The 19,422-nt window shown below is 46.6% G+C and overlaps 1 protein-coding gene across 3 annotated transcripts; it reads right to left on the minus strand.

The window, feature by feature from the left end:
* Window positions 1–271: 271 nt before the first annotated feature.
* Window positions 272–19,154, minus strand: LOC119127401 (transducin-like enhancer protein 1). Of its 3 annotated transcripts, none has more exons than XM_037259329.1 (20): window positions 18,988–19,154; window positions 17,244–17,344; window positions 15,702–15,765; window positions 14,559–14,603; window positions 11,208–11,270; window positions 11,012–11,116; window positions 8,711–8,927; window positions 8,581–8,597; window positions 6,169–6,282; window positions 5,964–6,017; window positions 5,603–5,752; window positions 5,376–5,514; window positions 5,026–5,228; window positions 4,123–4,199; window positions 3,765–4,014; window positions 3,437–3,684; window positions 2,547–2,694; window positions 2,276–2,426; window positions 1,933–2,009; window positions 272–1,727 (listed from the first exon to the last, which is right to left on the minus strand). In XM_037259329.1, exons 3-20 carry the CDS (start codon window positions 15,720–15,722, stop codon window positions 1,620–1,622), a joined length of 2,187 nt encoding a protein of 728 aa, XP_037115224.1. In that variant the 5' UTR covers window positions 15,723–15,765; window positions 17,244–17,344; window positions 18,988–19,154; the 3' UTR covers window positions 272–1,619. The 3 variants fall into 3 exon arrangements, with proteins under 3 accessions (XP_037115224.1, XP_037115223.1, XP_037115222.1); XM_037259328.1 differs by having other exon boundaries at window positions 8,711–8,924; window positions 18,447–19,154; XM_037259327.1 differs by having other exon boundaries at window positions 18,447–19,154.
* Between the last annotated feature and the right edge of the window lie 268 nt (window positions 19,155–19,422).

Consider the following 19,422-nt stretch of genomic DNA (forward strand, 5'->3'; position numbering starts at 1 on the left):
AACTGTAACGTTAGGAGCCATGCTAATGCTAACAGCACAAGAGGGGCCCTGGCTAGTTTCCCGCAGTAATAAATCGCTTACGTGTACGAACACTGCTACTATTCACTTCATTCCGAGCCAAAGATAATTATTTTTGCTGCTGTTATTCTGAGGGCAAGTTATTACACACAGTCGCTTTAAACCAAAAACTATTTATATCCTGTGTTCGATTTCAAAGCGGGGGAAAAAAAAAAGATTGATTTGGTTTCAACAAAAATCCACAAAGACCACGTCAATTACCAAAACAACACCATTTATTATCTAAACTTTTCAGATGAGCTGTTAAGACCATTTAGTTTTTCTTCAACATTTTCTTTCCATGTAAAAGATGTACAAAAAACACTTTATTCCTAAACAACATCCCATAAGAAACCAACAAAAAAAAGACATATGTACATTTTTACAAACATTCAACGGACAGAAATAGATTTAAAAAAAAAGAAAAAAGAACACCAACATAAGCACAGTTATGAAATCTTGCGATTTTAAATGGCGCAAAAACATAATCAACACTGATGCTCGCCGTCGTTTGCATGGGGGTGCAGTTTGATCCTTGTTCATCCCGACTCGGGATGAGCATAATAATCGATCGTCGATTGATCGTCAAGACTTATTTGATTACTGGCATCTTGAAGCGAGTGGAATGTCACAATGGCAGGCAGCTTGGAAACAGAAATTCAGAACAATCAAACTCTTTCATCCTAATTTTGTTTTTTTGTGAATATTCTATGAAATCATTGAATTTAGATGTCTATCCCTAATTGAACAAAAAAAATTAAAATATGGATTTAGTTAAGGTCCTGTATAAATAAAATGTCTGTTAGAAAGTCTTATTTGGTTTACTGTGTTTTAATTCTTGAATTTAGTATGAGATCAGAAGTGGGAAAACTTTTGAGAAATCCCCCAAACCATGCATCCATGCTTGGAGTCGCTAACCACAAATCCATCGTGTTGCCTAACTTCTATATATTCCCTCACAAATGCTCATCATATGGATTTGTTGTAGTATAGTTTGTCATGAATTTAGCGTAGCCCTTGGAGGACTTTACAGAAAGTCGAATAAGGTCCATCGCCTTGCTATTAGATGGTAAAATGCTGTGTGCGCCTCAGGACAATAGATGGTAGAAATGGATCCGCTTGTGTGAATCTAGTGTGTGTAGGTGGACTGGCTGTAAGGACAGCAGAGGCCACGCGGAGATGGCGTGGGCGTCTCCGAGCGGTGGGGTTGTGTGTGTCTGCGGTTCAGAGGGCAAAGAGGCACAACGCTCTCCGCCTCCGAGATTCTTCTTGGCTCATGTCCACCTTTTTTGTCTGCTCTGCCATGGGTTGGCGTTTTCCAGCGATGCTTGTTGGCTTCAGTGTTTACTCCGCTTGAATAAAAATGGATGGTCCCGTCGCCCGTTAAGTCATCCAGAGAAAAGAGGGCAGGCAGCCTTCCAAGCTTCCAGTAACATCTGCCTTGGTCCGGCTTTTTTTGCAAAACGCTTTTGTTTGTCTTGTTCTCTCTTTCCGAGTTGCGACGAAGAAGGAGGCTGCAAGCTCTACAAATGGACGGTACAGATCAGCCTTTCATTGCCGTATTAGTAGATGACCTCATAGACAGTGGCCTTCTTGTCCCCGGAACCGGTGACAATGTACTTGTCGTCCACAGATATGTCGCAGCTGAGCACTGAGGAGGATTCTTTAGACTGCCAGGGGACGGAAGAAGACAGAGCATTTGAAGAAGGGAAGACAGTAAGAAGAAATGCGCTTTAAATACATTGCCAATCTATTTGAACATGTTAAATCTGTGATGTAGTGAAAGGCATGTCACATGTAAAGCGTAAAGTGTGATCTGTGCTCACATTTAATACATTCACTAACTCAGGTACACGAAGTACGCACAGCGCATACCTGGAATATGCTGGCACCATAAGGAGTTCTCCACGCGTTAAGCAAGTTGTCCTTCCCGGTGCTCACGAACCATTTACCTGCATAGCATTAACAAAGAAGTGTATTAAGGCCACGGTTAAAACAATTGCTTAATATATATTGTGTTCATATAAGTAGATTATTTCATGTTCTCTATCATTGTAACAACATTTAAGGTTCTGTATGTATTTTGTTAGCCTCATAGCAAAGTGATTGATTTGAACTTACAGTCACGATATCGATTTAAAAAAAAAAAAAAAAAAAAACTCTGGTCCACAATGTCAAAACACTGAGAGTAGTAGAAGGCAAACAGCTGGTGTCTTACCGCAATAGGCAAACTGCAGGGAGAGCACGCAGCTCTCATGGAGATGCAGCTGATATTTGTCCGGCTTGGTCACGTGGAGGACCTCCACATTGCTGCTCTCCATGCCCACGGCCAGCCACTCTCCGGTCGGACAGTAGCCAAGAGAGAAGATCTGGAGCGAGAAGGGAGAGCTGGCGTTACTGGCGAGTGTGACACCGACCGTGTTGGCGGGGGCCCGGATCTGCGGGGAATGTTTCCCAGTGCTCGTGGAGGTTTCGAGCCGAGCGCGCACCTGCGACGTGAAGTCGTGCTGCTGCAGTTGACGTCCCTCTCGCAGATCCCATGACCGGACGGTGTTATCCAGGCCTCCGGTCCACAGCTTGGTGCCATCGTTGGAAATGTCAATACAGCTGGCTCCGTCTGTGTGGCCCTGGAACTGCCTGCGGGGTTGATACACATACACACACAGCTTAAACGCAGAAACCGACACATTTAATTTCAATTTCTTTGTGTGTCTTGGCATGTGAAGAAATTGACAATAAAGCAGACTTTGACTTGACTTTGATTTGATTTACCCACTACACTATAGCCACCTCGGAAACTACCTTCAAAATTGTAAGCTTGACTTTACTGCCCACATTTCATGTTAGGGCAATTGAGACAGAACAGTTTTACAAAGAAAAAAACATGCAGATTTTTTTTTTTTGCTTTAACAAGCCAAGCTAATAGAGTTCCATGTCATGTTCTGTGGTTATGGCATTTCTTTTTGTCTTTGGAGAACAGCAACATTGGGAAAAAAAACAAAATGCAGTATAAAGCATGGGAATACTGTAATGTACTTCATTCATTACCCATTTCACATTATTTTCAAAGCAACTAAAGGTAGAGCCTTAGTCAGATGCGCGACAACAGCAGCACAAGAGATGATTGATTCAGACAAAAAAAAAAATGGCGTGGGTTGCGAGCGTCTCGTATTAAACTTTACATTCTGGTCACAGCTTCTAACTATCCACCTCTGTTCATTTTACAGTATGATTAATGGTTCCATTCATTTTAGGTGGAAGAGAAACATGTTCCTGCAACTGGGTCACACTCTAAAAACCTCACCAGAACTTAAATATGTTTTAACCCAATGATGCAGTGTGTGTGTGTGTGTGTGTGTGTGTGTCAATGTGGTCTTACCGAACCAGCGTCTGATTGTGCAAGTCCCACACGGCGATATTTCCGTCGCTGCAGCACGAGAAGCACACTTTGGAGTCTGGGCTGATGGCCAGAGCGTAGCACGCCGGTGCCGACGACGTTAACTCGGCCTTGATCCTCGGGGTGGGCGTGGCCAGGTCCCAGATGGACAACGTGCTGGCCTCGCCGCCCACGATCAGAGTGCGGCCGTCGGGGAGGAGGCGGCACGAGCGGATGTAGTTGTCCCGGTTCTGTGGGGGTAAATCAATAGTGTGGAAGGAGCTCAAATTAGTATAACTCACATAGGCCTCAATTATCATTGCTTACTCACCAAACAGTCAAGCTGCGACACCGGACTCTTGTTGCCAGGGTGACTGATGTCCCACACTTTGACGCAGCCCTTCCCGCCCGTGTAGACGTGCCGCGTGGGGTTACTGATTGTGACGGCGCAGACCACCTCGCCATGGTTGAGCGTGTTGATCTGGCGGGCGTGGCGAGGGATACCTGGGCCCACCAGGGCATCGGGGGGAAACGGAACCGGCTGCATCTGACCATCGGCCGCAACGTGGAAGGAGTAGGCACTAGGGAACAAAGAGCAGCAAAAAAGGAGCACAACGTTGATTGTTGATCCGTTCAATGACCTGAGATGTCCTCACGCTAATCAAACAAGTTGCTGCAAAGATACTTACGGCTTGCCACCAGGGATTCCAGTCAGGCTGGGAGGCATTCCTGGAACCCGCATGTGAGGGTGCGGATCAAAGCCGACCTTGATGAGCGACAGCACACACTTTATGAGCGCAGGGCAAACGCACAAAAACACACACACGCAGGCATTGACAACATTTTGGGACTTAACAACGCATTAAGTCGTCGAGCGAGCACAAAGCAAACAGCCACACAGAATGCGAAAACGAATAACAAGTGTAAGAGTCGGTAAACACTGACTAAAAGCTGCGAGTGCAACACGCGCATGTAGACACTCACGCACACACCTCTCAAAGTGACACAAACCGCCGCTGAGTACACACAAGCAGAGTTACGGCAAACTGTTGCTCGGACAGAGGCGCCACTTGACTGAACCTATTTAAACAGTGTAATGAACGCTATGCAAATACAGCAATGAGTGATGAGCTCGTTGGAAAATAAACTCCCCCCTCCCATGCTGACTGAACAAATACAGGGAGTTCTCGTTTAACAACGTAATCGAGTCAAATTGCGCTGTACGCTATCACTAAGCTACGCTAACGCTGTTGTTAAGATGACTCGTTTTACTCTGTCTACTGCCAGGTGGGCATTGCAAATGAGAATCTGTTCTCAATTGCCCTACCTGGATAAATCAAGAGTAAAGACATTTTAAAAATCATAATTACCGTACATTTTTGTATGAAAACAAAGGTTGTAAAAATAAATTAGTTAGGATGAATTTCTTTTGGGGGGGACAGTGTCCCTGTGGCGCCCCCTCTAGCTCCGCCACTGCTTAAAACTTATATCTACCATAATTATGACTACTGCATTAATGTGGGATAGAGATAAATGAAGCGCTTCTGAAGGACTCCCAGTGAACCTCAGATAATCACATGGGCCTTACTCACCATAGGAGAGCGGCCATATGCCGCCACTGCAGCGGCGGCGGCAGCGGCACTCATCTGAGGCGAAATGTTGTGCAGTCCGGCAGCGTAGGCAGCGGCGCTGGCCGCTCCGGCTAGCTCGCCGTTCATCCCGGCCGCGTGAGGCAACATGCTGAACGCTCCTGGGTACGGGCCGGGCACCGCCAGAGGTGTCCTAAGACCTGCAGCTGAGAGGAGACGGAGAAAACATGAAGTGTGCAAATTTTAATCCCTCTGAACAGCAAATTAAAGGCTTACATGCCCTTTTTTAAGAATATCGTCTTTAAGTAAGTTTTCATTTAAGACTGAGGATTCACAGACAAGGAGAGACGTACTAGGTGGATGGGGGATCTCCATGGAGGGGGGTTTTGACAGGCTGGGCCTGACACCAGGTGTGGCGCTCGGCCCTGGAGTGGAATCCCCTCTTGGTGTGGGTGTGCTTGACTTGAGCCCGGGTGTGCCTGCTTTGTCTCGCTGCCCCACAGACAAAACAAAAATGTTATCGTAACCTTCACGCGTAACTGGGGGGGAAAAAAAAGGAGAATCAAAACAAGATCTGAACCATTGCCATCTCTTTGGATTTGAGGGAGGAGGAGCTAGCCGACGATGCGGTCGAAGCGGGACTGCAGGGGTCCTTCTTGAGGAGGCGTGCTTTATCCAAGCCGTTCTCTCTTGGGGAGGGGAGGGGCGTGCCGCGAGGCGAGGGCTGCTCCTGCCCGAGAGATAACCATCCGTATAATTAATTACCGGCGAGCGGAATTTCTGTAATAAACCTGTTGGCATTCAAGGAAGACTCCCACGTGGGCCGTAATGAATGTCAATCAAGCAAGGGCCGTGTCTCCGCAGGCTTCTTAATGATGTTTTGCATAAATCTACTTTAAAAAAGGAGCTTTGATGGAAAAGAGTAGTACAAATGAACTGACCTCATTTGAGACATCCACCACTAAATTGTCATCGCTTTTCTCCCCGTCGCTGTCCTGGAAGAATGAACAATCCCTTAGTGCTTCATCAAATAACCCAAAGAGAAACTGATGAATATTCAGGTGCAAATAAAGCATTCGTTTTTCCACCAGGGTCGAGTCATTGAACAGAACAAAGGTGTCATTGTGTTCCACTGAAGTGTCTTACGTAGTGGCTTGAGTCCTTGTCCTCCACTTTGCGCTTCTTGTTGTCGTTTGAAAAGTCGGGTCCGTTCCGTCGCTTGTCTGAGTTGCGGAGGCTTTCGGGCAGTAGCGAGTTACTCTGCATGGTGGGAGAGAGCGCCAAGGTTAAGACAGCACGGGTTGAAATGATTTGTTCAAGAGCTGACTTTTACTCCACGGGAAAGGCTTGTCGACTAATCTCTAATCACGTGTTTTGGCTTTTACAGACGCATTTTCAGAGGACTTTTGGCTCACCCCGTCTGCTGCCATTACCAAACTATAACGTTCTGCAGAGCATCGAAATATGCCGCCAACAAAAAGACAGGCTTAAAACATTTAACAGCTACGGTGGTGGATAACTTACTGCTTTTCATGGATTGTTTCGTATTTACCACCTACAAACGTTCTTTAGAAAAATATTTAGAGTCACGCTAACTTTGCCACAGTGTCGGTGTTTGTGATGCAGGCTGTATGCACAAATTATTGTCTCTGTATTTGTTTGTTCAATTTGTGTAAATGAATGAATGAATAAATAAATAGTCACGACTTCCATATTTTTGCTTTGTTGTTAACATTGCAATGTGTTTTTTTTTTTTTTTTTTACAGGGCCCATGTAAACCTGTCCAGTTTCTGCGCCACTTTTTCGTCTGATTTCCAACTAATCTGGTGGGAAAACGTTGCACTAACCCGCACTTTCCTCCTAATGACAGCCACTCTGCTCGTGTGCGAAGCAGGTTAGAAAAACAGAGCGGACTTATTAGCAAATAGGTTAAGAGCTCACAGGAGCGCGAGTTAGACAGCCACACACACGCACCTCTGAAGTTGATGATTATATTAAGTGGCTCTTAAAATCTAACCACGTTGCCTCTCTTGGCTGGGTACGTGTTGAGATGTGTGTGCGCAATGTGTAATTGGCTGTGAAAGCTGATGTGTGTACTGCTTGCATAACGCTTGTGTGTCCCCAAAGCACACAACCAACTGCCTCCTGACCAACGGCTCCTATTGTTAATGGATTAAAGCTTCATGTCGACTCCATTATAGTCTCAGCTTGTCAATGAAATGTGCATCCAGCATACACAAACACACATGCGCGTGCACACATCAAGCAGGAGGGTGGGAGTGCTGACAGAGAGGGGCGAGGTGCGGCGGGGGGGCTATAAGGGATAAATGAAAGAGGAAGAGGAAGGGAGGGGGTGAGAAAAAACAGGGGGAGTGGATGAGGAGATTAGAGGACAGAGAAGATGGAGGAAGGGTGAGTGTATAGAGGAGAAAAAAGGGTGACAACGGGAGGGGGTGACGGGCAGAAAATCTGCATTCTACCAAAGCCCCCGATGGTACCACCCCTCCTGTCCCGCCTACACCTTCATAATAGGGTTTTAGTGGGCTGAGCGCAGAAGCACTGACCCGCAAAACATAAGCAACCCCCCCCCTTTTCCCCATTTCTCTTTAGCATAACACACACACATGCACACACAAGTATACACACACACACACACACACACACACACACACACACACACACACACACACACACACACACACACACACACACACACACACACACACACACACACACACACACACACACACACACACACACACACACACACACACACACACACACACACACACACACACTCTCAAGTGTCATATGACTGCTGCACCTTCACCCCCTCCCCTCTTTTTTTTTCCACAGGCCCTCCCCTCTCTGAGTGGTGGCGATATTAAACACAATAGAGTCTTTAAGCGCGGGATCAGGGGCAGTGGGTGGTGGGGGGTATGAGGTGGGGATAATCTGCTCACTGAGGTGTTAAATAGGCACAACAATGCAGGCTAGCTAGGATGGAAGAGTGTGTGCGTGTGTGTGTGCGTGCGTGCGTGTGTTTGTGTGCGTGTGAGAGCATGTAAGAGTGTGAGAGAGAAACAGAGAGAGAGAGAACAGCGAGAGAGCTAAAAGGCTCATTTGGCAGAGAAAGGAGTTCAGAGTGGCTCCTGGGTAAAACTCAGCTCCCCCCCATTCCCCAAGAGAACACATAAACGCTCACACAAATACACACACAGAACACGCGTGCGCAAATACACGTGCATGCACACACACACACACACACACAGTTCGGCTGTCAAGCTTTGCCACAGGTGCCATTTAGGTGTGACCTCACGGTTAAAACAATTACAAAACACCGGCGTGGTTATTGTCACATAGAGGAGGAAGTTAAAATCTTACAGAGCAACAAGTGCTAGTGCGCTTGAATGTTCCTGGTTTCTCTCATAGAGGGGACATGTTTTTTAATGAGCCGTATCTCTCTGGAGCCCTTCCCCACCCCTCAAATGTCAAATTAAGCAACTAAGGTATATGATTTTTGTGAATTCTGAAAGAACTATGAGAAAAAATACTTACTGTGCCAGGTTCCCTATCTGCGGTGGCCGATAAGTTGATGGCATCGAGTAAAAAGAGAAAAAACAAGATAATGATGAATAACAGTGATCTTCCCCCCAAAACAAACGCAGCACTTTAAATTGAGACCGACCTCTCAAGTGCTCTGCTCCTCCAGGGTGCGAGTCAGGCCCGGAAAGGTGCGGCTTTTTGTCAGAAGCGTCTTTCCCGGCAAGATGCGGCGGCATGGCGCCAAGTGCTCCCGACAGCGCAAGGAGGCTGGCCGAACCGCCCAGCTGAGAGGGGTGCAGGCCACCCGGGTGGGGCGTAAGGGGCACAGGGGCGCCGCCGTGATTGTGTGCTATATGCTGCTGTTGGCAGAGACGCACAGAAACAAACTGTAGGAACATGACGATGGAACATAAAAGAAAAAAAAAAATTCCAAGTCAACTGGTATCGTCGCTTTCTGCAAATCTGCAGCAACCCACAATCAGATCATCGTCTGGTGTGATATATTAAACACGTGTCGCTTTTACCACAAACGGACAAGATACGCAAGTGTTACTTCACGCGGGCTCTGATACGATCTGCAAAGGTGGGAAATTGCCAAGTCGACTTAATCATCCTCATTCTGTGATAATTTCTTTCACACCGAATAAGGTACATGTGCAAACTCCACGCAGGGAGAACGGAGCCAAGTACCGCAGCACAAACCTGAAAACTGGGAGGCGGATGTGTTAACCGCTAAAACGGTGCTGCATGCCGTGCTTGCTAAATACGTGACTTAATAAAAGAAGAACGACGTTTGCACAATTTTCATTGGCCAGCCGGACACTCAAATCTCAGCAGGTACAAATCAATGGGAGCGTGTAACCCAATCAACAGCCCCGAACAGATGGCCCTGTTTCTCATGTGTCCGGACTCGCTGCATCTCAACAAGCTGCTGCAGTCGACAAGGAGGTGAACACATCCTCTAGCCCCTCCTTCCTCCTCTATCAATCCCCTTCCACCTCCTCCTCATCATCATCCCTCTGGGGTCAAACACTAAACAATACTGACAGCTGGGATTAGAGTCTCTGAGTTGGAGGATGTGGTGGGGGCAAAGGAAGGAATGATGGAGGAGGGAAAAGGTGGTGGTGGGTGGGGGCGGGGGCGCAGCTGCTGCTTACACTGTCAGGTCTTGTGAGGGAGTGATGGTGGAAGGGGAGGGAGCGAAGGAGAAGAGTTTGGCTGGCAGCGCCGCTCTCTCTTTCACACCAAATCAGACGCTTGTCTGAGCGTGAAATTCCTTTGTGTTCCAAAACATCATTATTGCCTCCTCAGACAGTAGCCGCGAGAATCCAAGCTCACTGATTCGCCGCGGGGGGAGGAGAAAGAGGAGGAGGAAGGGGTGGAAAGGGTTTGGGCTCGGGGAATTCAGGGACGACACAGGAGGTGGCTCGGCGAGGCTGGAAGGAGAGCTGAAGGTCGCAGCGACTTTTATCTCACCTAATTGACTAAACTACCCTCCCACCCAACATCGCGACTACCTCCGCCGTACCTCTCCATCATTATGTGTCCAAAACAACTAAGTGGTCTTTTAGCCTGCACTCCCATACACACACACAGGCACACACATACACGCATGACTGCCAAACAACCCGACACAAGCGCACACACACACACGTCACACTTGATCAGCCAAACGTCCCCACACAAAACGAGTCTCGATAAACAAGGCAGGCGCGCATCTAACACCCCCTCCTCCTCTTAGTGCCCCTCTGCGCTTGTTGTTTCCGTACACGCACACGCACACATTCACAGATGCAAAAACACAGACGCAGGAAAACAAATAGGACCCCTGATGGGAGCAAATGGAGGGGAAGTATTGGCGGAGTGCGGTTTGTCATGGGATGTTAGCGTGAGCATATGCACGTATGTGTCCCGCCTCTTAATGTGTGCGCATGTGCGGGGGGCGGGAGGTTTTATGGGGGGAGGCAGGGCTAACACGCTTCATTACACACATTTAACTTACAAACGGGGTGAATGACAGGCTGGCGTGGGAGACGAAAGAAGGGGAAGAAGGGAGCGCAGGGGGGGCAAAGCCGTGACCCCCCCAAACCCCCCATCCCCCATTACAAACACTGAAATCCTACAATTAAGACTCAAAGAGCAACCGCCCAATCCCCCCCCCCCCCTTTCGCCTTCAATCACTGTCTTTAATACTCATACACATATCAGTCCACACCAACTAACAAGTCTCAGAAGAAAACCTTTGTTGAGCTAAACCCCGGACGACCTGAATGTCGCGGGAACAGGAAATCATGAGACTTTTTTTTTTTTTCCTCCAAAAATAATGATGTCTTAACTCACCTCGATTCCTAATGACACTAGGTACAGTTTGATTTGAGTGGGCGTATCAAGACCTGCATGCAGATCATGCAGTATGTGAGTAAGCGAGTAGATGGAGACACACCGTAGGTGGAAGGCCGGGCAGTCCCCGCACCCCGATGACAGCATTGAGCTCGGCCATGGTCACCTGCTTGGCCCGCTCCACCGCTTGGACCACCTGCTGCTGATGCTGACACACACACACACACAATGTTTACCTCCGAGGTTGCAGCAGACGTGCATACTGAAGAAAGAGAGACAGACAGGGGAGGCTTGCTTACCTCCTGCGAGAGGAAGGGGATGACTTGTGCGCAGATTGTGTTGAGTCTCTTGGCAATCTCCGTCTGTGGGAAAGGAAGAGGCACGACAAGAATTTAATAACATAATCAGGAGACGTTGCTGACAATAATGAAGCGACAACACGAGGGTTGATTGATTGTTCACGTTTAACACTGGGAGCTTTTAGCCTTTTAGTCACAGAAATTTCGTTCAAAACAAAAACATTTGGACAGGAAAACATGTTGCTGTAACTAAAATTCCTTGTGGATTTGGACTCATTTAGTTACTCAAGTGTAGAGAGTAAAATCTAAAAAATTCTAATTTAAGAGATGATGCACAATTTCTTGGCGAGATTTTTTATTTTTTTACTTAACAATATCCATGTAGCAACTTCAAAGTGGCGAAAGCACACAAACCCGAGAGCTGTTCTCTCAAGAGACAGCTCGGGTTTCTCGCTCCCTTTCTCATGGTTGCTCTTGTCCCCCCTGTTCGCTAACAGCACTTAAACATAATCTCATCAGCCCCTAACTTTATTTGCTGGGCCCCGAGTATCCATGCCAACACATCCGCCCTCTCCGCCCAAATCCTCTCCCCCCCCTCCAACTCCTTCACCCGGAGGCGGCTACAATCGTCTGAAAGCAGATATCCCCTTAGCAGCGTCAAATCAGATAAGTGGACTCGTATTACACGTCATCCAATCAAAGCGATATGAAGGAGGTCAGGGTGAAGAGGGAAATCGTTGGGGCAGCGACACACTGCGATGGCTCATCGCTGCACGCATGTCGACGCATACACAAACGCTGCATGAGGGGCTCTGGAAGCTCTTACCACTTTTCCACCGTACAGTGCCAAAATAGCGCTATTATAATCGCGGGGAACTTAAAAGCCACAACACCAATTCGAGAGTAGCGTTACTAGCGTTAGCATGTTCTGGCATTTCTTGTGACAGCAGAATGTTTTATGGTCTTGATTTAGTGCCAAGAATTTTTTTTTTTGTAGAAATACCTCCTACATTCCTTTCACCTAACTGCAGGCGGCAACTTAAAATGTAACGCCACCAATGATAAAAACAACTACTTACAGCTACTTTCTGCACAGGTTTTGAATATAGTCCGGTGCGGCTTATCGATGGAATTTTCATGATAGAGGATTTGTTTTGGTAATACAGGAAATAAAAATGAGGACTGTTCATTTAAAACACCTGCGGCTTATATTCAGGTGCGTCTTATAGTCCGGAAATCCCGGTAAATGATTACCCGCAACACCAACTGAGCTGGATCTTAAACAAAACAGGAGTTGGTTGGGAGTAAACAATGAGCCAGACAGGGGAAGTTAAAGGTAATAAAATGCGGAATGAAGCAGAGGCGATGAATAAAGGCGAGTCACTATGAACAATGTCATGCCAACAGGTAAATCTTTGACAATTAACGTGATGCAAGACAAACGACGATTACGGGCTTGTTCGCAGCCGACATCAATAACAACGCGAAGGCGTCTGGGTGATTCATACTTGCCAGTTATGCATTTAGTGAACACTCCCCAGTTTGTGCAATTTTGAATGACACTGTTTTGTATGAATGACACCAACGCAGAATGGGGGAGGCAAAGTGAGCCTGGCAAGTCGCCTCAGCTTTCTTGTTTTTTTTTTTTTTGCAGTGCAGTTTATTCAGTAATGCCAAGTCAGGCAGTGTTGACGCTGTCCAACAAGTACTTGGTCACACCTGATTCTTATCTGATTGTGGTCTGCAGTTATGTCTGGGATCCGTGTCGAAGGCAAAGGCAGCTGTGTCACCTGTTTGGGTTCTGATACAGCAATTTTCGCTATGTGAAAGAGGCCATAAACAACAACCGGCGACAACAGCTTGCAAGCTGCTGACCTCGGCATGCTGTAAATCAGTCTTAGGGCTAATTGGCGGCGTGTCTTGAAAGCTTAGAAAGAGCTCATTTTAGGCCGGCTATACCTGCGCGGCCATTCTCAGAAACCCGTGCTGCGCGCCTATAATTAGCCAGCTATCACAGCTACCCTGATTAGGCCGTCTGAGAATAGTCTCACCAAAGACTATCAGGGCATCTTAACTTAATGAGGATCAAACAAACCAGGTTACCTGCATTCCCTCATGGAAAGGAATATTTGCACTGGAGGAAAATATGCACGGGGATTCTAATAGTCACGGCAAGTTTGGCTGGAGCCGCGATTGACGAGCTACTTAAAAATAAACCACCATTCACCTTCATTTATTTACACCCATGGATCATTCAGAATTTTTTTCATAAATTCATTTGGGGGGATGTGGAAGTCAGAGCACGCAGAGAAAGCCCAGGCAAGCACAAATCGAGATTCTAACATAGGGATTCTTAACCGTGCTGTTGTGCTGACCTGATTGGAAGAAAATACTTTCTCTCCAACCGATGTCAATAAGGAATTCTGTTCTGAAGTTCAAACAGCGAGGAACCACAATGCACTAACTATGAACAGACTTCCTGTTACACACACACACACACGCACTCGTTTATTCACAGCAGGGGGTAGTTTGTTAGTCTGTATCCCCCACACTATCCGCCTACAGAAGCCTGTTGCTCCGACAACTAAAGCCCCAAGCCGGTGTGTGCGTGCGTGTGTGTATAGAAGTGCTCACATACTAAGAGTATATAGCAGGGAGTTGGGGTATAAAATGGAAGGAAAGCCCTGGAGGAGGATAAAAAAAGAGGGCGGAGAAGGACGAGGAGGAGACAACAGGAAGGTGACTCTTCAGTGAAGCAGCCACGGCCAATCCGCCTCCAATTTCTTCAGGTGTGACTGATCGATAACCGGGGTAATTACTGCTAAACGCCGCGAGCTTCGCAACACTCCGCTGGGGGAAGCGCGTGTGTGTGCGCGCCAACATTCCTCTCGAGGTGATTGTGCCTGCATGTTTAACCATTAAGCCTTTTGTTTGTGCGTTCTTTTTTCTCCTGGCTTTTTTTGAGCGGGACACAAATGTCCACAAGGGGCCCATTTGACACGTCTGCCTTCCCAAGGTTTGCATCAAAGCACACTTCTTTGGCTGCAGAAAACGTGGAGCTGGCTGTCTCTAACTCTGCTCATGATCGATTCCTCTGACCCCCCCCTCCCCTCTTCCCACAGCCCCTCCCATCTAATGTAATAAAGCAGGCCGCTCCCCTAGACAGCACCAATCAATCTACAGAGCCATTCATCCTGCCTCCGGGCTCAGCCGGCCGACCCTAACCGGGGAATTGGAGACAGAGCTCCATCGATCACGGATAAACACACAAGCGCCCGCACACACACACACGCACACAAACAAGGTAGGGCACAGACAAACACACACAAAACACAATGTACACAACTATACCTGTTTGTGCATTTCGATGTTGAGGCCGTAGGACATCTCGTAGTACTGCAAAAGACGTAAAGCACATGGTTGCATTACATTACAAATAATAGACTCTTCACTGATAATGCAGTCAAAGTATAGTAAAGATTTTGAGTATCAGGAAGGAGGCAGAAATGTCCTTTTCTCAACAAAGCTGGCTGTCCTCCATTGTTTGTTGACTGTGTCACACTGCTAAGACGCTTCCCAGAAACAACAAACGTGAAAACACGACCCAGATCAGTGTTTGCCATTCTAAATCCCAACCAAAGTGCAGCCCTGAGTGGAAACACGGAATCAAAACAGTCTATCCAGAAAAAAAAACTCCAAACTGGCGAGAGCTCTCGGACAAAGACTGCCGTGAAAGGATGCACGCAATCAGGGGTTCGGTGCACACGACCTCTTGGATCTCAACTGGAAACGGATCAAATCTGTGTTGTTTTGGAGCCACACAAAGGCTCTCAAAGTTTTTGCAAACAACAGCATCACTGTTTCCATGTAAGAGCTGAAAATGTCAGCCTGTGAAAACAGAAAACAACCCCTTCATGCGAGCTGAGACTCTTGTACCACATAACACACCTGACATTTTCCTCAAGCCATCCCCACTTGCTTCAATCTGCATCTTCACCACTTTACGCATCTCACCATTGCTCTGGACTGTCGACACAAAGTATTTCAAGTCCTCCAGGAAGAGTAACAAGGAAGAGTCAGGGCTCATCAACGGAAGCCATGCTTTGCATTGCCCTCAGCATTGCCTGAGAAGTGCCCCATTTGCATGAGACATGCATCTAATTTCAGCCAAAATCAAAGTAGAGGGTGTAAAGTTCTCTATAATTGTTGTGTGTTTTGACAAAAGCGTGTCACAAACACCTGGAAAATATTTTGTAAAAAAAAAGAAATATATATATATGCATGTTGTAGTTATCTGGGAGCGCCTTTTAAAATGACAGCGTTGGCTTCCTCTTATACTCGTGTTAACACGCACACATAAAGGGAATAGTCGCCGGAGGCAAGATAAAAGTTCATTCAGATTAGAGCACACAGAGGGCAGATGAGGACCCGCCACCTTTCTCAAGAGAACTTCTGTTGGAGAACAAAAAAAAACAACATGTAAATGGATCTCACCATGACATAGTGTCTTTGCATTTCGGTTTTTTCACCAGCCAGCTTCTCACACTCCAACTTGAGACTGAAACACAAAAGTCACAGGTTACTGTTTTTCGACATAGCAACTCGTAAGACTTCAGCTGACGTGATTTTACTCGTATCTTCCAGTAAAGGGTCTGGCTGGACATGTAACTGAAAGCAAATTGGCTAATGACCAAAGAAGCTTGCCAATCAATTGTTATCCTTCCCTCACCGCATCTGTCTGCTGGCGAGTAGTTTTATTTGCAATATTTTACTTTCATGTGGTTCTTGTTACTTGTACTTTATAGGATGCCTCATTAAATGACTTAAAGGGCTTTTGGAATGGCGTAATGTGTGGCATTCCAAGTAGTTTGTGCATTGTAACCGATGAACCTGTAGCCTGCCATTTTGAACCGGTTTTACCTTTTTTTTTTCTTTTTTTTTTATTACAACAGCATTCCGTTCCTAAGGCAGCAAATCAGGCTTGTCAGTTTTTGTGGCATATTTTTGGTTTTTATTTATTGTTTGTGTTTTGTCCTATTTTTGTAAGGTTTTTGATAATGGTGACATTTTTTTAAGGGTTTCAATTTTTTGGTCGTTACTTTTTTGTTGATGTAACCTAAATTTGCATGCAAATCAAATCACCCTGAAATCAAATATTAACCTATGCTAATGCAGAAGCTAAGTTATAATAACAGTAAATATTTGTATGAAAAGCACTTCTAGGCCAAGAATATAAAACATTCAAAAAAAAAAACGTCAACAGCCGCTATGGAATAGAATTTGTTCAACATCGGAGGTTGCATTGTATAAATGTCTAATTTGATTATGTGTGGTTGCGTCTGCAGCCTCACTATCGGCCTGTTGGATCAAAAAGACGTTCTAGCAAAACAAACCAGTAATTTGCAGCTCCTCTGGCGGTTTTCCCCGACAACAGATAACAAGATGAGCAAAGAATGCAAACGTCTAATCTGGCCTTTTCTGTTGACTCTCTGATTAAAGAACCCGCAAGTTACAGGGAGAAGCCCTGAATCTTCCTTGAAATGGAGAACATGATTCTTCCTGTTGAGCTGTGACAACCGCGTCGTGTTTGCCTGTAGGCTGTTTGTATGCGTTTGCGCATCAGCGCGTCTTCACCTATCAAAACCACCCCGACACAAAACGCAAAAGACGTGTCACGGGTGAAAATAAGGGGTGATTTATAAAAGCCCACACGCCAGCCATTACAGCCACTCGGACCTACCGCAGCATCAGAAAAGAGAAAAAAAAAGCAGCCCGGATGCCTGAGTGCGCTGCACGCTCTTGTGAACCTGATCCGTGTTTATGGGTGAGTCTGAGGCCAGTTTGTTATGCTAACAGGGGTGACTGCATCTGGCTTGGAATAGCATGGAGACCAATGGTGGGCAAAAGTATGGCCCGCGGGCCACATGCAGCCTACTCTGTTTTTATGTTTTCATTATCAGGAGCTGATTGGCTAATTTTATTGAGACCTGGTTTAGACACTACAGATGAGAGTGAGACTTTTTAAGTGTTAATCACCTGTGGTACTGAGCCTGCAGGAATTGGAATTCCTCCTTGATGCGGTCCAGGGATTCTGGGATGGTGAACTTAAAGGGTTGACCCGGAGCCTGGTGGGGCGTCTAATACAAACACACACAAACATTATTATCAATGCCATGCTGCAGGCCTCAGTGTGCCTGGGATTGAGTCCAGACTCACATGAATAACCACCATTTTGTTTGGAAGGCTAATGCAAGGGTAACAAACCTGACTCACGTGGGCCGTAAACAGCCTGCGAGAGCAATTTTTTTGCAGTCCGTGCAATTCTAAAGACAAAAAAACCCTCAGAGGAACAGCTACTTTTGTACGGCCCCCAGGACTCTGACCCTCATGCGTTTTGGGTATCTGTATTATTTGCAAAAACACCCAAACATTTGTGTTCAACAAAGTATAAATGTTGCTACTGATTTGGATTTGCCTTTGTAGTCAATGAAATATGATTTTTGCTCTTTATTTGAATCTGCAATTTAGCATTTGTAGTCATTGGGAGTCACTAACAATTTGGAATATTTTTTTACTTTTAGCAATTTGGGATGGGGAATCAATCAGATGCAGTTCTTTGGGTTTTGGAAAAGCGCTATACAAATTTAATGAATTATTATTATTATTTAGTTCTTGCCATTTGAATTAGCAATTTACCCTCAGCACCCAATTAAATATGGTTGATGCTATTATATTAGTATATTGGCATTAGAAGATAATTGCATTTGGTTTTTGCTTGTAGTAGCCGTCTGTGGAATATGGTTGTTGCCATTCATTTGTATTTGCAAGTTAGCTTCAGAAATGACGTCATTGATCGATTGGCAAATTATGACATTACAATTGATCGATTGGCAAATTCTAACATTACAATGAATCACCGAAGTGCCGCATAAAGTGCAAACTATCAATTTGATCTGAGTGAAATCTAGAAATGCGGCTGTTGCAATTTGTATTAGCCGTTAAGCGTTAGAAGTCAATGAAATATGACTGTTGCTATTCATCATCAATCTTGCAATTTAGCATCAGGATGTAATTAAATATGGTTGCAACTATTTGTAGTTGCAACTTATTAGTCAATGAAATACGGTCGCAATATTGTCAGGATGTTACAGGCAAGTGATGAACTGCAAATGCCACAAAGGGGGCGTGGTGAGGTCGAGAGAGACAGAGAGGGGGGGGGGGGGGGTATAAGGGTCCTACCGGGTGTCGCCCCTGGGGGAACATTGTTATCTCCGGACGAGGGGAGAGGGGGGCGCTCCTCTCGCTTCCGTCACGATGCTCCCCTTGAGTGGCACCAAACTCGGAGGGGGGGCGGTGATGAGGTTGGTGCTGCCGATGTGCTGCTCCGGTTCACCAAGCCATCCGTCGTCCTTTGCACACGACGAGCGACACTTGGGAGCCAAGCAAGGCGTTTAACGAGCTCCTCTTGCGGGTGTTTCTAGCCCCCACACTCCCGCGGGCGAGGGGGATAGGGGGGGGGGGGCGTAAATCAGGCAGAAAAGTACGCGGGGGAGCGGCTCATTAAGCTCGAGGCGTAAAAGAAGCAGGTGAGCGATGAAAAGGCCTGGGTAGGCAACGAGCTTTTTTGTTGTTGTTTTTGTCAGGTTTGCTCCGGCGTATTCCAAGTCAAGGGAGGGGGGTATCCGTAAGTAACAAATTCCTCGCCGAGTTAATTGCACTGAAAAGCCCCCACTTGCTTCACTCGAGCCATCCGGAAAATTGATAATTTTGAAATATTTACCTCCCCGCTGACTTATGGTGGACACATTTCAGTCGAGTGAAGGCAAAGAAAAAAAGGAAATATTATGCTAGTCTGGATAACAACTACTTCCAAAGAGGCGATCGTGGTTGCAGCGGCTGGAGCAGTAGTCCGTCGTCCGGCTGTAGTTCCCCCTTCAATGGCAACTTTCTCACGCGGTTTCACGCTCCAAGCTAACCGAAACTGGAGGACAGCCCACCGAGTGGCCACGCCAGCCAATCAGATGCGCCGCTCCACGTGGGGCTTGCGAGGGTGGACCGCACCTTGGACCAATCGCCGCGCCGCGCACCGCCCCCCTTGTGGCCGTTGACCTGCATTAGCTTCGCCGGCGATGACCAATTGGAGCGGAGCTACTCCGTGAGGCGTGAGAGGCGGGGGGAGGAAGGTGGAGGCTTTGACTGTCAATCAAAGTAACGT

The sequence above is a fragment of the Syngnathus acus genome, chromosome 9, assembly GCF_901709675.1.
Source record: "Syngnathus acus chromosome 9, fSynAcu1.2, whole genome shotgun sequence".
Lineage (NCBI taxonomy): Eukaryota > Metazoa > Chordata > Actinopteri > Syngnathiformes > Syngnathidae > Syngnathus > Syngnathus acus.

What these genes read in the sequence shown, in the direction of transcription:
- LOC119127401 (XM_037259327.1), bottom strand. Translation starts at nt 18,470, where the DNA reads ATGTTCCCCCAGGGGCGACACCCG. An exon ending in ACATCGAAATGCACAAACAG is followed by an intron (nt 11,271 to 14,558) that starts GTATAGTTGTGT and finishes CCTTTCCCACAG; the next exon opens with ACGGAGATTGCCAAGAGACT. An exon ending in CATATGGCCGCTCTCCTATG is followed by an intron (nt 4,200 to 5,025) that starts GTGAGTAAGGCC and finishes TCGCTCATCAAG; the next exon opens with GTCGGCTTTGATCCGCACCC.